At 45.8% G+C, this 21,438-nt stretch overlaps 2 protein-coding genes and 1 long non-coding RNA gene across 3 annotated transcripts; 2 read left to right on the top strand and 1 right to left on the bottom strand.

Moving 5' to 3' along the window:
• Positions 1 to 449: 449 nt before the first annotated feature.
• On the bottom strand, positions 450 to 4,762 carry LOC118375654 (lens fiber membrane intrinsic protein-like). The gene is made up of 6 exons (XM_035762245.2): positions 4,615 to 4,762; positions 3,071 to 4,250; positions 2,110 to 2,324; positions 1,514 to 1,663; positions 1,293 to 1,427; positions 450 to 973 (listed from the first exon to the last, which is right to left on the bottom strand). The coding sequence occupies exons 3-6, from the start codon at positions 2,282 to 2,284 to the stop codon at positions 909 to 911; spliced, it is 525 nt and encodes a 174-aa protein (XP_035618138.1). The 5' UTR covers positions 2,285 to 2,324; positions 3,071 to 4,250; positions 4,615 to 4,762; the 3' UTR covers positions 450 to 908.
• Positions 4,738 to 20,781, top strand: LOC118375653 (ubiquilin-4-like). Its single transcript, XM_035762244.2, has 11 exons — positions 4,738 to 4,935; positions 6,418 to 6,569; positions 6,922 to 7,076; positions 7,240 to 7,502; positions 14,347 to 14,505; positions 14,694 to 14,919; positions 16,747 to 16,886; positions 18,419 to 18,502; positions 18,656 to 18,771; positions 19,072 to 19,273; positions 19,370 to 20,781. The coding sequence occupies exons 1-11, from the start codon at positions 4,738 to 4,740 to the stop codon at positions 19,520 to 19,522; spliced, it is 1,848 nt and encodes a 615-aa protein (XP_035618137.1). The 3' UTR covers positions 19,523 to 20,781.
• On the top strand, positions 7,805 to 13,720 carry LOC127909277 (uncharacterized). The gene is made up of 6 exons (XR_008070587.1): positions 7,805 to 9,383; positions 9,420 to 9,633; positions 10,600 to 10,707; positions 12,524 to 12,595; positions 13,060 to 13,453; positions 13,598 to 13,720. It is a non-coding gene; the product is annotated as an uncharacterized LOC127909277 (long non-coding RNA).
• Positions 20,782 to 21,438: the final 657 nt, after the last annotated feature.

The following is a 21,438-nucleotide window of genomic DNA, read 5'->3' as shown; positions in this document are numbered from 1 at the left end:
CAAACTATACATAACAATGCAAAAACATGTCCTGGAGGTCTCATGTATTAGCTTGTGTCTGGGGCCACCTTGGGTCCACTTCTTAGCTCTTTGCCTTGGGGAAAGTAAAACATTATTAATTGTGGTAAATATTGAACGGGGAAAATCTGCATAATACCAGTCAATGTTACAGAAAATGTATGACAAATCTTTACCTTTTGCAAGATGTGGCCCTCTCAGCTTCAGGCAGTTGCTTTGGCTTTGGGATTTGCCTGGCAACAGAAGCATCCCAGGCAATGGAAGCAACTTGTCTAGCAGTATGTGCAAAGAAGCCCTGCTAATAAAAGCTGGTTTAGGGCCGCCATCTTGTGGTAAAACTTTGTGTGCATCATGTATATGACAGCCATCACTAAATACACCCTAAAAAGGTGGACTGTGCACTAAGTATCAACATAGAGACAACAGAGCATTTAGAGAGGAACTTTATTGGAAAATATGAGAACTTGCCTAGTCAGCATGGCTCCACCTGCCCATATTCCTAACCAAAACTACAATAGGCTACATTTGCATGTACAAAATGCCTGTTCTCATCTCGCATATATGCTTGAAAAGGGCACTAAGGAGATACCATAACCATTGCAGTGCTAGCCATTGGGAAACATATTTTCCTGTTTACTGTACATAGATAAAGAAGCTAGTGGAATTGTCTTTCTAAATAAAGTTGTTATCATTCTTCTTTTCATGTGAATGGCAGAAAGCTGTTGTATATTTTTCTATCAAGTCTTTATTTATCCAGGAAATCCATTGGAAGCATCAGGGGATGGAGGCCCATGTAGGCACGAAGGCTTTCTGTCATATGTTAAGGTCATTCATTCAGTGTTAAATGTTGTTTTTTTAAACAGTTTGTGGGATTTGCTGTGTCTTTCTCTCTAGCGTGTAGGGCCGCCTCCTCTCCTACATTCATGCATTCTGTAGGCACACATGTAAAATATCCCTGGAACACACAGAGCACACACAGGTTAATGGACAATGGACCAGCTGTAGACACCCAAAAAAACACAAGCCTCCCATCAGCACCTACACTATCTATCAGGTCTGAAGGTTCAGCACTATGATGGAGCAAGGCCCCCCTAACCAATTGGAAGGCTAGGGGAAATCATCACCATATTGCTTTCATCAGACTCTTCAGATCTGCTAATGCTGGGGGACTCAGGGCTTGTGAGTTGTTTTTGGACCGGGCAATAGAAATATTGGGCATGTTGGTATGGAACCAGTTTTGAGTACTGTGATTGACCCTGTATGTCAGTTCTTACCTGCAAAGAAGGTCATGAGCAGTGCCACCCAGCCCAATATGTAGGACCAAGAGAAACGCCAGTCACCGAAACGCTTGCCCAGAAAGTTCACTGTCACACCCGTGTAGATGGCCATTGCCAGAAGAACAAATAAGGCTGGGAGAAGGCAGGGGAATATAACAGGTAAATATGCTGTACTAAACATGTGTGTGTGTGTGCGTGTGTGCATGTGTGAGACTCACTGGAGACGAAAAACATGATCCCTGCAGCAAAGGAACGGTTGAACCTCTCGAAGGCGGAGAAGTGGGCGAAGGAGAGGATGCCTGCGATGATGCCCGCAAAGCACGACATCCCTGACAGGATCATAAAGGCCCGGGTGGCATTCCAATATGCTAGAAGGGGACAGACAGAGAGGTGAACAGGAAAACAACAACAGAGCCCCAGCATCCCTCCTTCAGGCAGTTTGACAACTAAACCTAGTACCATTCTCAGCCTCTAGATGGCGCCATATTTCTCCTCATGTGCAACATTACTCTAAAATACATTCCAGTAACGGGTTTGTGACAACAGGATTGTACCATGAAACAAAGCAGCCATTGATGAGATGTCTCTGACAAATTACTTTAACTAGACTAGGAGGAAGCCTCTATTAACTACTGAGATGCTGCAGGTAGCCTATTCTCTTGGGCCATGTACAGGAGTGGTAAACATAGTTTTAATTACTATTGCTCTCTTAGTCTGTGTCCCAAATGGTACCCTACTCCCTATATAGTGCACTACTTTAGACCAGAGCCCTATGGGTGCCATTTGGGAGGTTTTGCTTGATGTGTGTTCTCACCGATGCTGTCCGTCTGCATGTAACACTTTCCCGACATGCAGTACCTCCACAGGCCCTGGTGGGCGAAGCTGCCCGACAGACGGTACTGCATCCAGTAGTCTGTTGCTGTGGAGACCACCAGCAGGATGTTCCCCACCATGGCACAGAACAGGCCCCCTCCCATGAAACTGTACATCCTAAGAGAAGCTGCTGTGGCCACTGTGTGGTACCTGATACTGCATGGGAAGACGAAGGAGGGTGGGTAAAACACACCTGGATTATACAATGTTTTGTATGACACACACTCAGTTTGCTCTGGCCACTTTGTAGTTCTTCATACTGGGGAGGGAGATGATGATGCTAGACAGACACACCTGTACCTATATGGTATGATCTACGTATGTAGAACACACTCAATTTGAATAATTATTATTCCATACTGGAAAGAATGTAATAGAAACAGAAATAAATTCAGTACAATTATTGACACAGGAAATAACTGTTACATGGACAACAATATTTGAAAGCCAAAGTACAAATTGCTGAATCACAGTAGTCTCAAAATACTGGTAATTTTTGGATCATATATATTACAGAGTTTATAATTATTATCAGTTGAGCTCACTCATAAGCACTACTTCATATGATTCTATGGCACAGACAATAAGTCAGATACAATCTAAGCTTTATACGACACCTGTTAACATATATGAACATTTGCTCCATATAGCATAAACAAACACGCATGCAGTTTTTACATTGTCATAGAATGCACATTTACAACTAATACCCTTAAACAGCTCTTTCGCCAAGTAAGTTCTGCCAAGCACTTAATTGAGTTTGATCAGTGTTTATTCAACCACTAGTTCACCATTGTCTTCTTTTCAGACTTCAGTTTATGAATAACTGTGTCTTTGGCACAACTATACATTTTTATCAAGGGAACATTATATAGATATAATGTATTTAGGATGCCCCTTACCTTGTTTCTTCAGTAAAAACACCCTCTTAATCGTTTACCTTTCTGGGGAGAAAGGGAGAGAGGGATAGAGGGAAAGAGAGAGAGACGTTGCAAGCCTAGGAGAGATAGGAGAGTGGAAGAGGACTCCACTGGGCTATCCCCTCTGTTGATGGAAGCAAAATTCTTAAACAATCAGTCCCCATGTAACAGATGCAATTGAACAAGCCATCACTAGGGTCACGGGATCATGTGACCCCCACAGCCCTTTCAGTGTAGGCGGCTGGGAGGGGGTCAGGGGGTTAGAGTAGGGGCTTTGGCTGGTTTGTATTTGGTATGTTCTAGAATTGTGGATGTGCATAGGTATGCAGTACTGTTGGAGTCAATGCAACATGCTGAAGCCAACATTTTTTCTTTCAATGGATGTGTGGCTATGGCGGCATGGATAGACTGTCAGACACACATACAGTGTAGGGATGGAAAGCCCCTCTGTCTATCTGGTCGTCCTCTCTCTAATATACAGAATATATCTGTAATATGTTGCTCACCTGCTTCCTCATAATACTGTTTTTAAATACATTGTAAATTGAATACTCTGCAATCATAGTTTTCCATGACAGTATTTATACAGTGAATGTTTTAGACACACACACACACACGCTCACAAACTGCCACCTAAAGACAGATACAGACAGTCTGTGAGGTCTGATTAAGGGATAGGCCATCTTTCAGTGACAGAAATGTCATACCCTTCTTCAAAAGCCAACATCAATGTGTCATTTAACAGAATCAGTGGATCAAAACATAGCAATTATGACTGCCATTTAATTTCCCAATACATCAGTATTAGCATTTATGTCCAGAGGATGCAGACGCCAAACATGCAGATAAGGTTCTGTTTATGACTGCTTCATTATGCAAGGTGAGTGGTGGGGATAATTTAAAGTAAAAGCGCTGGTTGACAATTTCAGGGCATGTTTTGACGGTGTGAAAAGTGGTGTGCATTTTTTTTTAAAGGCTGTGCATATGGAGGTACATATGCTATCTGCTTGGTATTTTTCTTTAAAAAATTAGGCTACAACAGCTTTTTCAAACTGGAACTCCAAATCACACTTGGTTTGTGTGGTAGGCTACAGACACCATAGTCTTCTTGTTTGCTAGACAGACTCATGAGCTTCTCCAGGGGCACTTGTTGTGTCAGCAGCTGTGGGAAGAGATTAACACAATAATACATGTTTATATTATAACAGTTATATATAGATTATATTGACATATACAACTTAAAAATATTGATTTGAATAAGTTTGGAACACAAAGAAAACGTTGCCAGTCAAATCAACATGTAAGATAGTCATCAGGACCAGGTATAGCCTTGTGGAGTGAAATAGCTATTACATTTGTCATCCGGTCTGGTGCATTTAGGTAGCCTTTGCACGGTATACATCATTGCTGTCAACCTGCAATTGTATATTTTTGTTTGAGGATGGCTTACCCCCTGTTGCCAAGTGTGATGTATATATTAAATGTTTATATTAAATGTTGTGCATTTGAATATTTCACTAGCCTACCATAGACGACAATGCTAAGGCAGCGGCTTTATCGTCCCTGTGCAAAGGCATGTACTGCGGTCTGTGTTTGGTTCAAATTTCCGTCATCATGAGGCAAATTTTCTGGAAAGGAAGTGGTGACCTATGTTGACCCGGAATTGGACGCCAAATCCGAGCGATTCTATCGGAGGAGTAAAAATGGAGGACAACGGCGGTGAAGATCCTGTTAATAACAACAATGATACAACGGTATCTTCGGATGGATCTATTATTAAGGTTACAGTCAAAACCCCGAAAGATAAGGAAGAAATCGCCATATCGGAAGATGCCTCGGTCACTCAGGTTCGTTTATTTTGTTAATCCGTAGCTTGCTAGCGAGCGGCCACAAACGTTAGCTGCTATGCTACATCATCATCATGCCCACTTGTGTGTGTGTGTGTGTGTGTGTGTGTGTGTGTGTGTGTGTGTGTGTGTGTGTGTGTGTAGTTAGTTAGCGAGCTAATATTCCAGAATTGGACGGTGTAGCGATATTTATAGCTATTTACTTAGCAAACTATTCACTAACTTTGTTATAATACCACTCTCAAATACTCTAGTCCTCCATATTGTTAGGTGCTTAGTTGTTTTATGTAGCCTAGCTAACGTTAGCTAACCGGCTTTCCAACTCAACAAATGACAGCTGATTCCCTGCACAGTCAAGGCAATGTATCGTGTGACTTTTGTATGTTAGTCATAAAAAAAAAAGATTTTAACGAAGTAGTTAGCTAACTAGGTAAATTGTTAGCTAACGTTGGATAAATGTTGTTAGCTAAATGCTAGCTATCTAGTTTCTTAGCTGTTTCTCCAGAAACAACTTTGTGCTGGCCTTGGTACTCTATAAACAGTCTTCTTCTTCAGAATGTAACGGAACCTCATTGTTCTGAATATCAGTTACTGGACTTTAGATTTCTGTCCATGTGAATCATCTCTCCCATACACAAGTCCCCCTGTTACATTCAAGCTGATGTGTTATGAATCTGTCAGCTAATGTCTCTTTTCTCCCGGTCACTCCAGTCCTGATTTGATATCCTGAACAGCTAAATGGCCTACAGCTTATTTTTTACTCCTGTTTAATATGCCTCTCATATGTGTAGTATTCTTGTGCTCACTGGAGGCACAACACTAAGAGTGATTTGGTATTTGTGATCGGGTAGTATGATTATTGTAATAGGATAAGCAGTGAGGATTTACCCAGAGATAAGCAATGAGGATTTACCCAGAGATAAGCAATGAGGATTTACCCAGAGATGAGCAATGAGGATTTACCCAGAGATAAGCAATGAGGATTTACCCAGAGATAAGCAATGAGGATTTACCCAGAGATAAGCAATGAGGATTTACCCAGAGATGAGCAATGAGGATTTACCCAGAGATAAGCAATGAGGATTTACCCAGAGATAAGCAATGAGGATTTACCCAGAGATGAGCAATGAGGATTTACCCAGAGATAAGCAATGAGGATTTACCCAGAGATAAGCAATGAGGATTTACCCAGAGATAAGCAATGAGGATTTACCCAGAGATAAGCAATGAGGATTTACCCAGAGATGAGCAATGAGGATTTACCCAGAGATAAGCAATGAGGATTTACCCAGAGATAAGCAATGAGGATTTACCCAGAGATAAGCAATGAGGATTTACCCAGAAACAAGGCTTTAGAATTAAAATCAGTTAATTTAGAATTGTTTGACTACGTCACTTTGTTTCCCTTTCTTCCCTCATCTTCCGCCCTCTTTCTCTTGCTGTCCATCCCTCCTCTCTCTATATATCTTTCTCCTTTCCCAGTTTAAGGAGGAGATCTCGAGGAGGTTCAAAGCCAAGCAGGATCAGTTGGTTCTGATCTTTGCAGGGAAGATACTGAAAGACGGGGACTCGCTCAACCAACACGGCATCAAGGACGGCCTGACAGTCCACCTGGTCATAAAGACGGCACACAAGTAAGATGATGCAAAATGGATATTGTGTTTTAGTTGGATACTGTCGTCTTCTTCGGACATTTGGCAGGAAGGGAAAATTGGAAAAGGAATTGCTTGGTCAACTTTTGAATAGGTGAATAGGCTATATGTAGTGTCTCCACTTGCATCGCTGAATAGCTTTCGGTAACGCAACTGGTTAGTATGTATTAAAGTGGCCGGTCACGTGTTTTGCAGAATAGTATTGCAAGTTTGAGCTGACAGATCTATAACTGACATTTCTATGTGAATTTGGTCGGGTCGCCAAATTCATATGGCATATTGTAGCTTTAATGTGAATTTGGAAAAATAACTGATCAGTGCATTGTCCCTCCAGGGCAGGAGATGGTGCTAGTTCCTCCACCTCCTGCACCTCCCAGATAGGCAGCAGTAGTGGCAGCTCCTCGGGCCCCAGTTCTGCAGCCCACTCCTCCACAGTAGGGTCCACTGGAGGCCCTGCCTCGGCACCCCCACAGACCCCCAACATACTGAGTGAGTTTACAAAGCTTAATAAGTACAGACTTCTAATCTTATCTATCCACCCCTTCACACACCCCCAACAGTTTATACTGAAAAAGACATCCGACAACAATTTCCAAAGATCATTACTATCACCATCACGACCTCTGACTATGCCCCTCTCCCTCCCTCCTAGCCGGGTTCGGTGACCTGTCCAGCCTGAGCAGTATGGGCATGGGCTCAGCTAACTTCATGGAGCTGCAGCAGCAGATGCAGAGCCAGCTAATGTCCAACCCAGAGATGCTGTCTCAGATCATGGAGAACCCCCTGGTGCAGAACATGATGTCCAACCCAGACCTGATGAGGCAGATGATCGTGGCCAACCCTCAGATGCAGCAGCTGATGGAGCGTAACCCCGAGATATCCCACATGCTCAACAACCCCGAGCTTATGAGACAGGTGAGGGACCTTACAGTGAAATGCTTACTTAAGAGCCCCTAACCACCAATGCAGTTTAAAAAAAATACAGATAGGAATAAGAGATAAAAGTAACAAGTCATTAAAGAGTAGCATTAAAATAACAATAGCAAGACTATATACAGGGGGTTATCGGTACAGAGTCAATGTGCTGGGGCACCAGTTAGTTGAGGTAGTATGTACATGTAGGTAGAGTTATTAAAGTGACTATGCATAGATGATAGCAACAGATTAGCAGCCGTGTAAAAGAGGGGGGGCAATGCAAATAGTCTGGGTAGCCATTTAATTAATGTTCAGGGGTCATGGCTTGGAGATAGAAGCTGTTTAGAAGCTTCTTGGACCTAGACTTGACGCTCCGGTACCACTTGCAGTGCGGTAGCAGAGAGAACAGTCTGACTAGAGTGGCTGAAGTCCTTGACAATTTTTAGGGCCTTTCTCTGACACTGCCTGGTATAGAGGTCCTGGATGGCAGGAAGCTTGGCCCCAGTGATGCAATGGGCCATTCGCACTACCCTCTGTAGTGCTTTGCGGTTGGAGGTTCGAGCAGTATCTATACCAGGCAGTGATGTGTACCAGTCAGGATGCTCTCGATGGTGCATCTGTAGAACCTTTTGAGGATCTGAGGACCCATGCCAAATCTTTTCAGTCTCCTGAGGGGGAATAGGTTTTGTCGTGCCCTCTTCACGACTGTCTTGGTGTGCTTGGACCATGTTAGTTTGTTGGTGATGTGGACACCAAAGAACGTGAAGCTCTCAACCTGCTCTACTGCTGCCCCGTCACTGAGAATGAGGGTGTGCTCGGTCCACTTTTTCCTGTTATCTACAATCATCTCCTTTGTCTTGATCACGTTGAGGGAGAGGATGTTGGCCTGGCACCACACGGCCAGGTCTCTGACCTCCTCCCTATAGGCTGTCTCGTCGTTGTCGGTGATCAGGCCTACCACTGTTGTGTCATCGGCAAACTTAATGATGGTATTTGAGTCGTGCCTGGCCGTGCAGTCATGAGTGAACAGGGAGTACAGAAGAGGACTGAGCACGAACCCCTGAGGGGCCCCCGTGTTGAGGATCAACGTGGTGGATGTGTTGTTACCTACCCTTACCCCATGGGGGTGGCCTTCAGGAAGTCCAGGATCCAGTTGCAGAGGGAGGTGTTTAGTCCCAGAGTCCTTAGCTTATTGATGAGCTTTCAGGGCACTAAGGTGTTGAATGCTGAGCTGTGGTAAATGTATAGAATTTTCACATAGGTGTTCCTTTTGTCCAGGTGGGAAAGGGCAGTGTGGAGTGCAATAGAGATTAGAGCTTGACCAATTAATCTGCATGGCAGATTGATTCGGGCCGATTTCAAGTTTTCATAACAATCGGTAATCTGCTTTTTTTGGACGACGATTACATTGCAATCCACGAGCAGATTGCGTGGCAGGCTGGAGTGTACTGTGGCTGGAGTGTACTGTGTAACATCCAGATTGGGATTTGCTAGAGTGTACTGTGTTTATGACAGGTTGCAATTGGCGTTGGGATTGGCTGAAGTGTACTGTGTTACTGACGGGTTGGGATTGGCTGAAGTGTACTGTGTTACTGACGGGTTGGGATTGGCTGAAGTGTACTGTGTTACTGACGGGTTGGGATTGGCTGAAGTGTACTGTGTTACTGACGGGTTGGGATTGGCTGAAGTGTACTGTGTTACTGACGGGTTGGGATTGGCTGAAGTGTACTGTGTTACTGACTGGTTTGGATTGGCTGGAGGGATCACTGACAGGGTATTGTTGGCTGGAGTGTACTGTGTCACTGACAGGTTGGGATTGGCTGGAGTGTACTGTGTCACTGACAAGTTGTGATTGGCTGGAATGTACTGTGTCACTGACAGGTTGTGATTGGCTGGAGTGTACTGTGTCCCTGACAGGTTGGGATTGGCTGGAGTGTACTGTGTTAATGACGTTTTGGGATACCTGGAGTGTACTGTGTCACTGACAGGTTGTGATTGGCTGGAGTGTACTGTGTTAATGACGTTTTGGGATACCTGGAGTGTACTGTGTCCCTGACAGGTTGTGATTGGCTGGAGTCTACTGTGTCCCTGACAGGTTGTGATTGCCTGGAGTCTACTGTGTTACTGACAGGTTGTGATTGGCTGGAGTCTACTGTGTCACTGACAGGTTGTGATTGCCTGGAGTCTACTGTGTCACTGACAGGTTGTGATTGCCTGGAGTCTACTGTGTTACTGACAGGTTGTGATTGTCTGGAGTCTACTGTGTCACTGACAGGTTGGGATTGGCTGGAGTCTACTGTGTCACTGACAGTTTGGGATTGGCTGGAGTGTACTGTGTTACTGACAGGTTGTGATTGGCTGGAGTCTACTGTGTCACTGACAGTTTGGGATTGGCTGGAGTCTACTGTGTCACTGACAGGTTGTGATTGTCTGGAGTCTACTGTGTTACTGACAGGTTGTGATTGCCTGGAGTCTACTGTGTCACTGACAGGTTGGGATTGGCTGGAGTCTACTGTGTTACTGACAGGTTGTGATTGGCTGGAGTCTACTGTGTTACTGACAGGTTGTGATTGCCTGGAGTCTACTGTGTTACTGACAGGTTGTGATTGCCTGGAGTCTACTGTGTTACTGACAGGTTGTGATTGGCTGGAGTCTACTGTGTCACTGACAGGTTGTGATTGGCTGGAGTGTACTGTGTTACTGACAGGTTGTGATTGCCTGGAGTCTACTGTGTTACTGACAGGTTGTGATTGCCTGGAGTCTACTGTGTTACTGACAGGTTGTGATTGCCTGGAGTCTACTGTGTTACTGACAGGTTGTGATTGCCTGGAGTCTACTGTGTTACTGACAGGTTGTGATTGGCTGGAGTCTACTGTGTCACTGACAGGTTGATTGGCTGGAGTGTACTGTGTTACTGACAGGTTGTGATTGCCTGGAGTCTACTGTGTTACTGACAGGTTGTGATTGGCTGGAGTCTACTGTGTCACTGACAGGTTGATTGGCTGGAGTCTACTGTGTCACTGACAGGTTGATTGGCTGGAGTCTACTGTGTCACTGACAGGTTGTGATTGCCTGGAGTCTACTGTGTCACTGACAGGTTGTGATTGCCTGGAGTCTACTGTGTCACTGACAGGTTGTGATTGCCTGGAGTCTACTGTGTTACTGACAGGTTGTGATTGGCTGGAGTCTACTGTGTCACTGACAGGTTGATTGGCTGGAGTCTACTGTGTCACTGACAGGTTGATTGGCTGGAGTCTACTGTGTTACTGACAGGTTGTGATTGGCTGGAGTCTACTGTGTCACTGACAGGTTGATTGGCTGGAGTCTACTGTGTCACTGACAGGTTGATTAGCTGGAGTCTACTGTGTCACTGACAGGTTGATTGGCTGGAGTCTACTGTGTCACTGACAGGTTGGGATTGGCTGGAGTCTACTGTGTCACTGACAGGTTGTGATTGGCTGGAGTCTACTGTGTTACTGACAGGTTGTGATTGCCTGGAGTCTACTGTGTCACTGACAGGTTGGGATTGGCTGGAGTCTACTGTGTTACTGACAGGTTGTGATTGCCTGGAGTCTACTGTGTTACTGACAGGTTGTGATTGGCTGGAGTCTACTGTGTTACTGACAGGTTGTGATTGCCTGGAGTCTACTGTGTCACTGACAGGTTGGGATTGGCTGGAGTCTACTGTGTTACTGACAGGTTGTGATTGGCTGGAGTCTACTGTGTTACTGACAGGTTGTGATTGCCTGGAGTCTACTGTGACACTGACAGGTTGGGATTGGCTGGAGTCTACTGTGTTACTGACAGGTTGTGATTGCCTGGAGTCTACTGTGTTACTGACAGGTTGTGATTGGCTGGAGTCTACTGTGTCACTGACAGGTTGATTGGCTGGAGTGTACTGTGTCACTGACAGGTTGATTAGCTGGAGTCTACTGTGTCACTGACAGGTTGGGATTGGCTGGAGTCTACTGTGTTACTGACAGGTTGTGATTGCCTGGAGTCTACTGTGTTACTGACAGGTTGTGATTGGCTGGAGTCTACTGTGTTACTGACAGGTTGTGATTGCCTGGAGTCTACTGTGTCACTGACAGGTTGGGATTGGCTGGAGTCTACTGTGTTACTGACAGGTTGTGATTGCCTGGAGTCTACTGTGTTACTGACAGGTTGTGATTGGCTGGAGTCTACTGTGTTACTGACAGGTTGTGATTGCCTGGAGTCTACTGTGTCACTGACAGGTTGGGATTGGCTGGAGTCTACTGTGTTACTGACAGGTTGTGATTGGCTGGAGTCTACTGTGTTACTGACAGGTTGTGATTGCCTGGAGTCTACTGTGACACTGACAGGTTGGGATTGGCTGGAGTCTACTGTGTTACTGACAGGTTGTGATTGCCTGGAGTCTACTGTGTTACTGACAGGTTGTGATTGGCTGGAGTCTACTGTGTCACTGACAGGTTGATTGGCTGGAGTGTACTGTGTCACTGACAGGTTGATTAGCTGGAGTCTACTGTGTCACTGACAGGTTGGGATTGGCTGGAGTCTACTGTGTTACTGACAGGTTGTGATTGGCTGGAGTCTACTGTGTTACTGACAGGTTGTGATTGGCTGGAGTCTACTGTGTCACTGACAGGTTGATTGGCTGGAGTGTACTGTGTCACTGACAGGTTGTGATTGGCTGGAGTGTACTGTGTTAATGACAGGTTGTGATTGGCTGGAGTCTACTGTGTCACTGACAGGTTGTGATTGGCTGGAGTCTACTGTGTTACTGACAGGTTGTGATTGCCTGGAGTCTACTGTGTCACTGACAGGTTGTGATTGGCTGGAGTGTACTGTGTTAATGACAGGTTGTGATTGGCTGGAGTCTACTGTGTCACTGACAGGTTGTGATTGGCTGGAGTCTACTGTGTCACTGACAGGTTGTGATTGCCTGGAGTCTACTGTGTTACTGACAGGTTGTGATTGGCTGGAGTCTACTGTGTCACTGACAGGTTGTGATTGGCTGGAGTCTACTGTGTTACTGACAGGTTGTGATTGCCTGGAGTCTACTGTGTTACTGACAGGTTGTGATTGCCTGGAGTCTACTGTGTCACTGACAGGTTGTGATTGGCTGGAGTCTACTGTGTTACTGACAGGTTGTGATTGCCTGGAGTCTACTGTGTCACTGACAGGTTGGGATTGGCTGGAGTCTACTGTGTTACTGACAGGTTGTGATTGGCTGGAGTCTACTGTGTTACTGACAGGTTGTGATTGCCTGGAGTCTACTGTGTCACTGACAGGTTGGGATTGGCTGGAGTCTACTGTGTTACTGACAGGTTGTGATTGGCTGGAGTCTACTGTGTTACTGACAGGTTGTGATTGCCTGGAGTCTACTGTGTCACTGACAGGTTGGGATTGGCTGGAGTCTACTGTGTTACTGACAGGTTGTGATTGCCTGGAGTCTACTGTGTTACTGACAGGTTGTGATTGGCTGGAGTCTACTGTGTCACTGACAGGTTGATTGGCTGGAGTGTACTGTGTCACTGACAGGTTGATTGGCTGGAGTCTACTGTGTCACTGACAGGTTGGGATTGGCTGGAGTCTACTGTGTTACTGACAGGTTGTGATTGGCTGGAGTCTACTGTGTTACTGACAGGTTGTGATTGCCTGGAGTCTACTGTGTCACTGACAGGTTGATTGGCTGGAGTGTACTGTGTCACTGACAGGTTGTGATTGGCTGGAGTGTACTGTGTTAATGACAGGTTGTGATTGGCTGGAGTCTACTGTGTCACTGACAGGTTGTGATTGGCTGGAGTCTACTGTTTTACTGACAGGTTGTGATTGCCTGGAGTCTACTGTGTCACTGACAGGTTGTGATTGGCTGGAGTGTACTGTGTTAATGACAGGTTGTGATTGGCTGGAGTCTACTGTGTCACTGACAGGTTGTGATTGGCTGGAGACTACTGTGTCACTGACAGGTTGGGATTGTCTGGAGTCTACTGTGTCACTGACAGGTTGTGATTGCCTGGAGTCTACTGTGTCACTGACAGGTTGTGATTGGCTGGAGTCTACTGTGTTACTGACAGGTTGTGATTGCCTGGAGTCTACTGTGTTACTGACAGGTTGTGATTGCCTGGAGTCTACTGTGTCACTGACAGGTTGTGATTGCCTGGAGTCTACTGTGTTACTGACAGGTTGTGATTGGCTGGAGTCTACTGTGTTACTGACAGGTTGTGATTGCCTGGAGTCTACTGTGTCACTGACAGGTTGTGATTGCCTGGAGTCTACTGTGTTACTGACAGGTTGTGATTGCCTGGAGTCTACTGTGTTACTGACAGGTTGTGATTGCCTGGAGTCTACTGTGTTAATGACGATTTGGGATTGCCTGGAGTGTACTGTGTCACTGACAGGTTGTGATTGGCTGGAGTGTACTGTGTTAATGACGATTTGGGATGCCTGGAGTGTACTGTGTTAATGACGATTTGGGATGCCTGGAGTGTACTGTGTTAATGACGATTTGGGATGCCTGGAGTGTACAAAGAAGTTAGATTTGGCAAATAATGTAGCAGCTGCTGTTTTTTTTTCATTTATTTTTTAAAGTCGACTGCTTTTTGAGAGGAATCTTTACATTTAGCTGCATTCTTAATTATTTAAAGATATAGGTTTCTCAGACACAGATTAAGTTTAGTCCTGGACTAAAAAGAAAGCTCAATTGAGAAAATTGAAAATGATTTTTGTCCAGAATAAGGCTTAGCCTTATCTGTGTCTGGGAATGGTGTTTGGGTCTACCTTGCCCTTCTAGTCCCTGTACCCCAGAACCCAGCCAAGCTGAAAAAATCCTGTCCACCCCTTCCTGTTCCCTTCTCCTCAGACCATGGAGCTGGCCAGGAACCCTGCTATGATGCAGGAGATGATGCGTAACCAGGATCGGGCGCTTAGCAACCTGGAGAGCATCCCGGGGGGCTACAACGCCCTGCGAAGGATGTACACAGACATCCAGGAACCCATGTTCAGCGCCGCACGAGACCAGGTACCCACTGATGACAATGATTTAAAATTAGTTGACATCACGACTAAGTTAAAATTCAAACCAGAGATTCACCCATTTAAAAAAAAAGTTTTTCCGACTCTGAAACGAACTCTACGCTATCCTGTGGAGAGTGCTGAACATAAACTCCATTGGTATTCAAGAAGTTGATAATGACTTATTTCTCCCAGTTTGGAAACAACCCTTTCTCAGCCCTGGGGGGCAACTCTGATGGGGGGGTGCAGCCATCGAGGACAGAGAACCGGGAACCACTGCCCAACCCATGGGGCCTCCCCAGCTCCACCAACCCCTCTGAGGGTGGAGGGGGCACGGGCACCACAGGCTCCTCTACCACTGGCAGCACCAACCCCAGTGTCTCCAACCCTCTGGGTGTCAACTCTGCCAGTCTGGGAAATGGTACGGTAATACATAGACTGACTTCCTGTTAAAGTGACAGCATTCAGTTGATATACTACAGCTTCACATACTGCAATATCACATGGACGTGAATTCCTAAATGCATACTTATCAGTCCGTGACACCCATACATACAGTGCATTCAGAAAGTATTCAGACCCCTTGAGTTTTTCCACATTTTTTTACGTAACAGCCTTATTCTAAAATGGGATAAAATATGTTTTCCTCAATACCCCATAATGACAAATACCCCACAATGACAAAGAAAAAAACCAAGTGTAGACATTTTTGAAAATGTATTCAAATTAAAAACGGAAATATCACGTTTACGTAAGTATTCAGACCCTCTGTACTTTGTTATAGCACCTTCGGCAGCAATTACAGCCTCAAGTCTTCAAGCTTGGTACACCTGTATTTGCAGAGTTTCTCCCATTCTTCTCTGTAGATCCTCTCAAGCCCTATCAGGTTCGATGGGGAGCATCGCTGCACTATTTTCAGGTCTCCAGAGATGTTCCATCAGGTTCATGTCCAGGCTCTGGCTGGGCCACTCAAGGACATTCAGGGACTGAAGCCACTCCTGCGTTGTCTTGGCTGTGTGCTTAGGGTCGTTGTCCTGTTGGAAGGATAATCTTCGCCCCAGTCTGAGGTCTTCAGCGCTCTGGAGCAGGTTTTCATCAAGGATCTCTTTCTACTTTGCTCAGTTATCTTTCCCTTGATCCTGACTCGTCTCCCAGTCCCTGCCTCTGGGGAAAAAAATCCCCACAACATGATGCTGCCAACCACCATGCTTCACCGTAGGATTGGAGCCAGGTTTCCTCTAATCAAATCAAATTGATTTATATAGCCCTTCGTACATCAGCTGATATCTCAAAGTGCTGTACAGAAACCCAGCCTAAAACCCCAAACACAATCAATGCAGGTGTAGAAGAACCTCTAGATGTGACGTTTGGCATTCAGGCCAAAGAGTTCAATCTTGGTTTTATCCGACCAGAGAATCTTGTTTCTCATGGTCTGAGAGTCCTTTAGTTGCCTTTTAGCAAACTCCAAGCGGGCTTTTATGTGCCTTTTACCTCCGTCTGGCCACTCTACCGTAAAGGCCTGATTGGTGGAGTGTTGCAGAGATGATTGTCCTTCTGGAAGGTTCTCCCATCTCTACAGAGGAACTCTGGAGCTCTGTCAGAGTGACCATCGGGTTCTTGGCCACCTCCCTGACCAAGGCCCTTCTCCCCCGATTGCTCAGTTTTTCAGGGTGGCCAGATCTAGGAAGAGTCTTGGTGGCTCCAAACTTGGACGCCAATGTGTTCTTGGTGACCTTCAATGCTGTAGAAATTGGTTGTGTGCCTTTCCAAATCAGGTCCAATCCATTTAACTTACCACAGGTGGACTCCAATCAAGATGTAGAAACATCTCAAGGATGATCAATGGAAACAGGATGCAACCAAGCTCAATTTTGAGTCTCATAGCAAAGGGTCTGAATACTTATTCAATAAGGTATTTCTGTTTTATTTTTAATACATTTGCTGAAATGTCTAAACCTGTTTTCGCTTTGTCATTATGGGGTATTGTGTGTAGATGTATCCTAACAGATTTTTGGGAAAAGTCAAGCAGGTCTGCATACTTTCCGAATGCGCTGTATGTCAGTTTGGGGATTGTAAGCACACGCACACACAACGGCACTTACCCAACCTCCCTCCCTCTGTGTGTGTGTGTGTGTGTGTGTGTGTGTGTGTGTGTGTGTGTGTGTGTGTGTGTGTGTGTGTGTGTGTGTGTGTGTGTGTGTGTGTGTGTGTGTGTGTGTGTGTGTGTGTGTGTGTGTGTGTCTCCCAGGCATGTTCAGCAGTCCAGGCATGCAGAGTCTGATGCAGCAGATTTCAGAGAACCCCCAGCTGATGCAGAACATGCTGTCTGCTCCCTACATGCGCAGTATGATGCAGTCTCTGGCCCAGAATCCAGACATGGCCTCCCAGGTCTGTAGCAACAGAGTAGTGGGGGTTATCATGGTTCATAAAGTCACTTTAAGTGTGTCATACGGCACCCTATTCCCTTTATAGTGCACCCATAGGGGCCATGGTTAAAAGTAGTGCACTATAAAGGGAATAGGGTGACATCTGGGACGCAATTAATCTGAACGCAGGGGGATCCATAGGAATCGATGGGAATGGGTTGTCTGTAATTCATTGGCAGCTGTATAGAACAGATCCAGCTGGCAGTGCTGTACCTCGAGGTATCTAGAACAGGTCCAGCTGGCAGTGCTGTATCTCGAGGTATCTAGAACAGGTCCAGCTGGCTGGCAGTGCTGTACCTCAAGGTATCTAGAACAGGTCCAGCTGGCAGTGCTTTACCTCGAGGTATCTAGAACAGGTCCAGCTGGCAATGCTGTACCTCGAGGTATTTAGAACAGGTCCAGCTGGCTGTGCTTTACCTCGAGGTATCTAGAACAGGTCCATCTGGCTGTGCTTTACCTCATGGTATCTAGAACAGGTCCAGCTTGCAGTGCTTTACCTCGAGGTATCTAGAACAGGTCCAGCTGGCAGTGCTTTACCTCGAGGTATCTAGAACAGGTCCAGCTGGCAGTGCTTTACCTCGAGGTATCTAGAACAGGTCCAGCTGGCAGTGCTTTACCTCGAGGTATCTAGAACAGGTCCAGCTGGCAGTGCTTTACCTCGAGGTATCTAGAATAGGTCCAGCTGGCAGTGCTTTACCTCGAGGTATCTAGAACAGGTCCAGCTGGCAGTGCTTTACCTCGAGGTATCTAGAACAGGTCCAGCTGGCAGTGCTTTACCTCGAGGTATCTAGAACAGGTCCAGCTGGCAGTGCTTTACCTCGAGGTATCTAGAACAGGTCCAGCTGGCAGTGCTTTACCTCGAGGTATCTAGAACAGGTCCAGCTGGCAGTGCTTTACCTCGAGGTATCTAGAACAGGTCCAGCTGGCAGTGCTTTACCTCGAGGTATCTAGAACAGGTCCAGCTGGCAGTGCTTTACCTCGAGGTATTTAGAACAGGTCCAGCTGGCTGGCAGTGCTGTACCTCGAGGTATCTAGAACAGGTACAGCTGGCTGGCAGTGCTGTACCTCGAGGTATCTAGAACAGGTACAGCTGGCTGGCAGTGCTGTACCTCGAGGTATCTAGAACAGGTACAGCTGGCTGGCAGTGCTGTACCTCGAGGTGTCTAGAACAGGTACAGCTGGCTGGCAGTGCTGTACCTCGAGGTATCTAGAACAGGTACAGCTGGCTGGCAGTGCTGTACCTCAAGGTATCTAGAACAGGTCCAGCTGGCTGGCAGTGCTGTACCTCGAGGTATCTAGAACAGGTCTAGCTGGCTGGCAGTGCTGTACCTCGAGGTATCTAGAACAGGTCCAGCTGGCAGTGCTTTACCTGTCTCCATATAGATAGACCGATGTGAGGAGGAGGGTGAACAACCTCCCCACAGGGGAAGCAGCAGGTTGCAGCTGGCGAACGACAGGACCCTGATCTTCTCTCACCTTCTGTGTCTCCCGCAGGTGTTGATGAATAATCCCCTTTTTGCTGGAAACCCCCAACTGCAGGAACAGTTCAGGAGCCAGCTGCCTGTCTTCCTGCAGCAGGTATATACAACACACACATACACACATACATACATATCAAACAGAGAGCTGAACCTGTCCCAAGGACTTGATTAAATTTAGTCTGGACTGGATGATTTGTTTCAGAATGTTAATTGATTCATTGTTAGTTTGATTGTGACTGATGTTGTTTAGATGCAGAACCCAGAGGCGCTCTCTGTCATGACCAACCCCCGAGCCATGCAGGCTCTCCTCCAGATACAACAGGGTCTACAGACGCTGCAGACAGAAGCACCGGGACTCATGCCCAGGTACACACACACTGATATATACACACACACACACACTTTTGTATATATATACACACACACACCCCACAGGAGGTCGGTGGCACCTTAATTGGGGAGGATGGGCTCGTGGTACTGGCTGGAGCAGAATGGTATCAAATACAGCAAACGCTCTGTTCCAGCCATTATTGTGAGCCGTCCTCCCCTCAGCAGCCTCTGCTGACAAATACTGACACACACACTGAGACACTTTGGGTAGTAGCCTGAATCCTCTGTTAGTACAGACTCAGAGAACATATTGCCTAACACCTTTGTGTCTCCCAGTTTGGCACCGGGTGGGCTGCCAGGTGGTCTACCAGGGGGGCTAGTAGGTGGATTACCAGGTGGAATACCCACAACCCCCCTGTCCGTAGGAGGGGGTGTGGCTCCAGAGAACCCCGCCTCTTCGCCGAGCGCTGGAACAAACCCCGCCCAGCAGCTGATGATGCAGCAGATGCTCCAAATGTTCGCAGGAGGGAATGCCTCGGTATGTACCACACACATCCTGTCTTCCCTCATTCTGTTTTACTGTTTGATTGGTTGACTGATTTGATTGAGTGATTGTGACTGGTCCCCCCTACAGAGCCAGACCCCGGAGGTACAGTTCCAGCAGCAGCTGGAGCAGCTGGGTGCTATGGGCTTCATCAACCGAGAGGCCAACCTGCAGGCCCTCATCGCTACAGGAGGAGATGTCAACGCTGCCATTGAGAGACTGCTGGGCTCTCAGCCCTCATAAAGACACACTCGCACACACACAGTTACGTATATAAGCATACGTCGATACAGACACACGCATACATACTATCCAGCTCTGGGTAGCAAGGGATAAACACACACACATACTGTCTACAGAGAACCAAGAAGTGAAATGAACCGTCCCAAACCGACACAGATGAGACCCGGTCAGGATATGTACCATTCTAAACATCCACCGCAGCCTCCTGTCAGATCATGCCCCTCCCCCACACACCTATATCCCCTGTTCTTAGCCTCATCCACAGAGCTCTGCCCAGCAGAACCAGACTGACCAGACCTCCTCAACAGAAGGGTGCGAAAGGGAAGGGGGCGAAAGGTACCCTCTCTTAAACAGGGATGCTTTACCCAACAAGATTCATTCATCCATCTTCCTCTCTAATAAATCTGAGGGGTTTATTCAATGAGATGAGATGAGAGTTCAGAGTGCGGCAGATAGAAATGCATTCACTGCATTGCATAGAGCTGTTATGACGCATTTGTTTCCTGTCTATATGTTGCATTTCTGTCTACAGTGATGTGAACAATCCACCATTTTGACCAAACCCCTGATCTGCAGGGTATATGGAGAGGGAAGGAAGAGAGAAATACAAAATAGTTGTCAATCTCACACGGATATCAGGCTCCAATCCCTTCCCCCTCTTTCCACTACTTTAACCGTCCAAAACCCTTTCTATTTATTGCTAGTGCTGAAAAGAAAAGATCCCCCACACTTCCACATCCCCCACACTTCAAATCAAATGAGTCTGCTGGTGTAGATTGACTTCACACAGGCGGTGCCACAAGATTGAGACCTTTGATAAGATTGAGAAATGTCATGATAATCGTTAATGAAGGAAGAAAGGTGTGGTTCTGAGGAAGACAAAGACGAGACAGATTTCCTTTTCAATTTAATCCGATTCATTATGTATTTTAATTTGAGGTGTAAGTCGTACCTACCTATAGATAATCTGTTTTGTCTCATTAAACAAAACTCTTCCTGGAAAATGTATGAATAAAATATTATGAAAAAAGGCTTTACATTTTTGGTATGGTGTGGCACCATACGTTGTTGTAAATTTAGGTTCTGGCTTTTTGCTTTTATTTTAGCATTGTAGTTGTGGTAACCTTGGCAATGGCTTCCATAGCTGTGATTTGTCTGTTGGCCTCAGCTAAAAATCCATACCCAATTCAACATGTTTGAACTAACTTTTAACAGTACTGTACTACAAAATAAAACTAAGTTGGTCAATAAGAACCCTATTTCAAATTGTGACCATCCTGACTTGTAGTATGAAGAACAGAATTATACTGCGCGTTCCATTCAGCAGTCCACTCCACTTATACATCACTTATTCTGGAAGTAGTGAAACAGTTTCATTTAAGTTGAATGAATAATGCATTTTCCTGGTAGCCTGGAGGCTCCTCGATGTTATACTGTTGTCTACTGTAGTATCTACCTGTCAAGTGAGGATTTGTCACGGTGCATTGAAACTGTCATTTAGTTTAGTGCACCTCTGTAGTCAGGGCCGTGCACAGACCTTTCAGTGGGCAGGTGCTCAAAATGAAAAATGGGCACCCCCATCCCCGCTTGATAATTATTTTCATAATATATAATATTATAATAATATCTAATAACATACCAAATGCCTCTGTAGTGGAAAAAAAAAAAAAAAAACTACAAATAGCATAGGCCTATTTATTTCTGCAACAACACACTAATCATCACAAATTGTAAGCAAGCTATTTACTTAATGCCTCCTAAAGACATGACTGACCTCGGGGAAAAGAGTGTGGGCTGTCAGCTGATCGTTGTTGATTGATTCACATGCTCTTTTAAGAATTGTGAATTAACTTGTCTTTTTGCATCTCTTTGCTGTGGATATCAGCCAACCAGACCAAATATTGATGATGAAGGCT

The sequence above is a fragment of the Oncorhynchus keta genome, chromosome 19, assembly GCF_023373465.1.
Source record: "Oncorhynchus keta strain PuntledgeMale-10-30-2019 chromosome 19, Oket_V2, whole genome shotgun sequence".
Classification (NCBI taxonomy): Eukaryota; Metazoa; Chordata; class Actinopteri; order Salmoniformes; family Salmonidae; genus Oncorhynchus; species Oncorhynchus keta.
The sequence above is the reverse complement of the archived record's forward strand: the minus strand, read 5'-3'. Positions and strand labels throughout refer to the sequence as shown.

Excerpts from the sequence above, each read along its gene's own strand:
- LOC118375654 (XM_035762245.2), bottom strand. The coding sequence starts at position 2,284 with ATGTACAGTTTCATGGGAGGGGGCCTGTTCTGTGCCATGGTGGGGAAC. Across the intron at positions 1,664-2,109 it reads CATGCAGACGGACAGCATCG|CATATTGGAATGCCACCCGG; the intron begins GTGAGAACACAC and ends GTCCCCTTCTAG. Across the intron at positions 1,428-1,513 it reads GATCATGTTTTTCGTCTCCA|CCTTATTTGTTCTTCTGGCA; the intron begins GTGAGTCTCACA and ends GCCTTCTCCCAG.
- LOC118375653 (XM_035762244.2), top strand. The coding sequence starts at position 4,738 with ATGTTGACCCGGAATTGGACGCCAAATCCGAGCGATTCTATCGGAGGA. Across the intron at positions 6,570-6,921 it reads GTCATAAAGACGGCACACAA|GGCAGGAGATGGTGCTAGTT; the intron begins GTAAGATGATGC and ends TTGTCCCTCCAG. Across the intron at positions 18,772-19,071 it reads GCACCGGGACTCATGCCCAG|TTTGGCACCGGGTGGGCTGC; the intron begins GTACACACACAC and ends TGTGTCTCCCAG.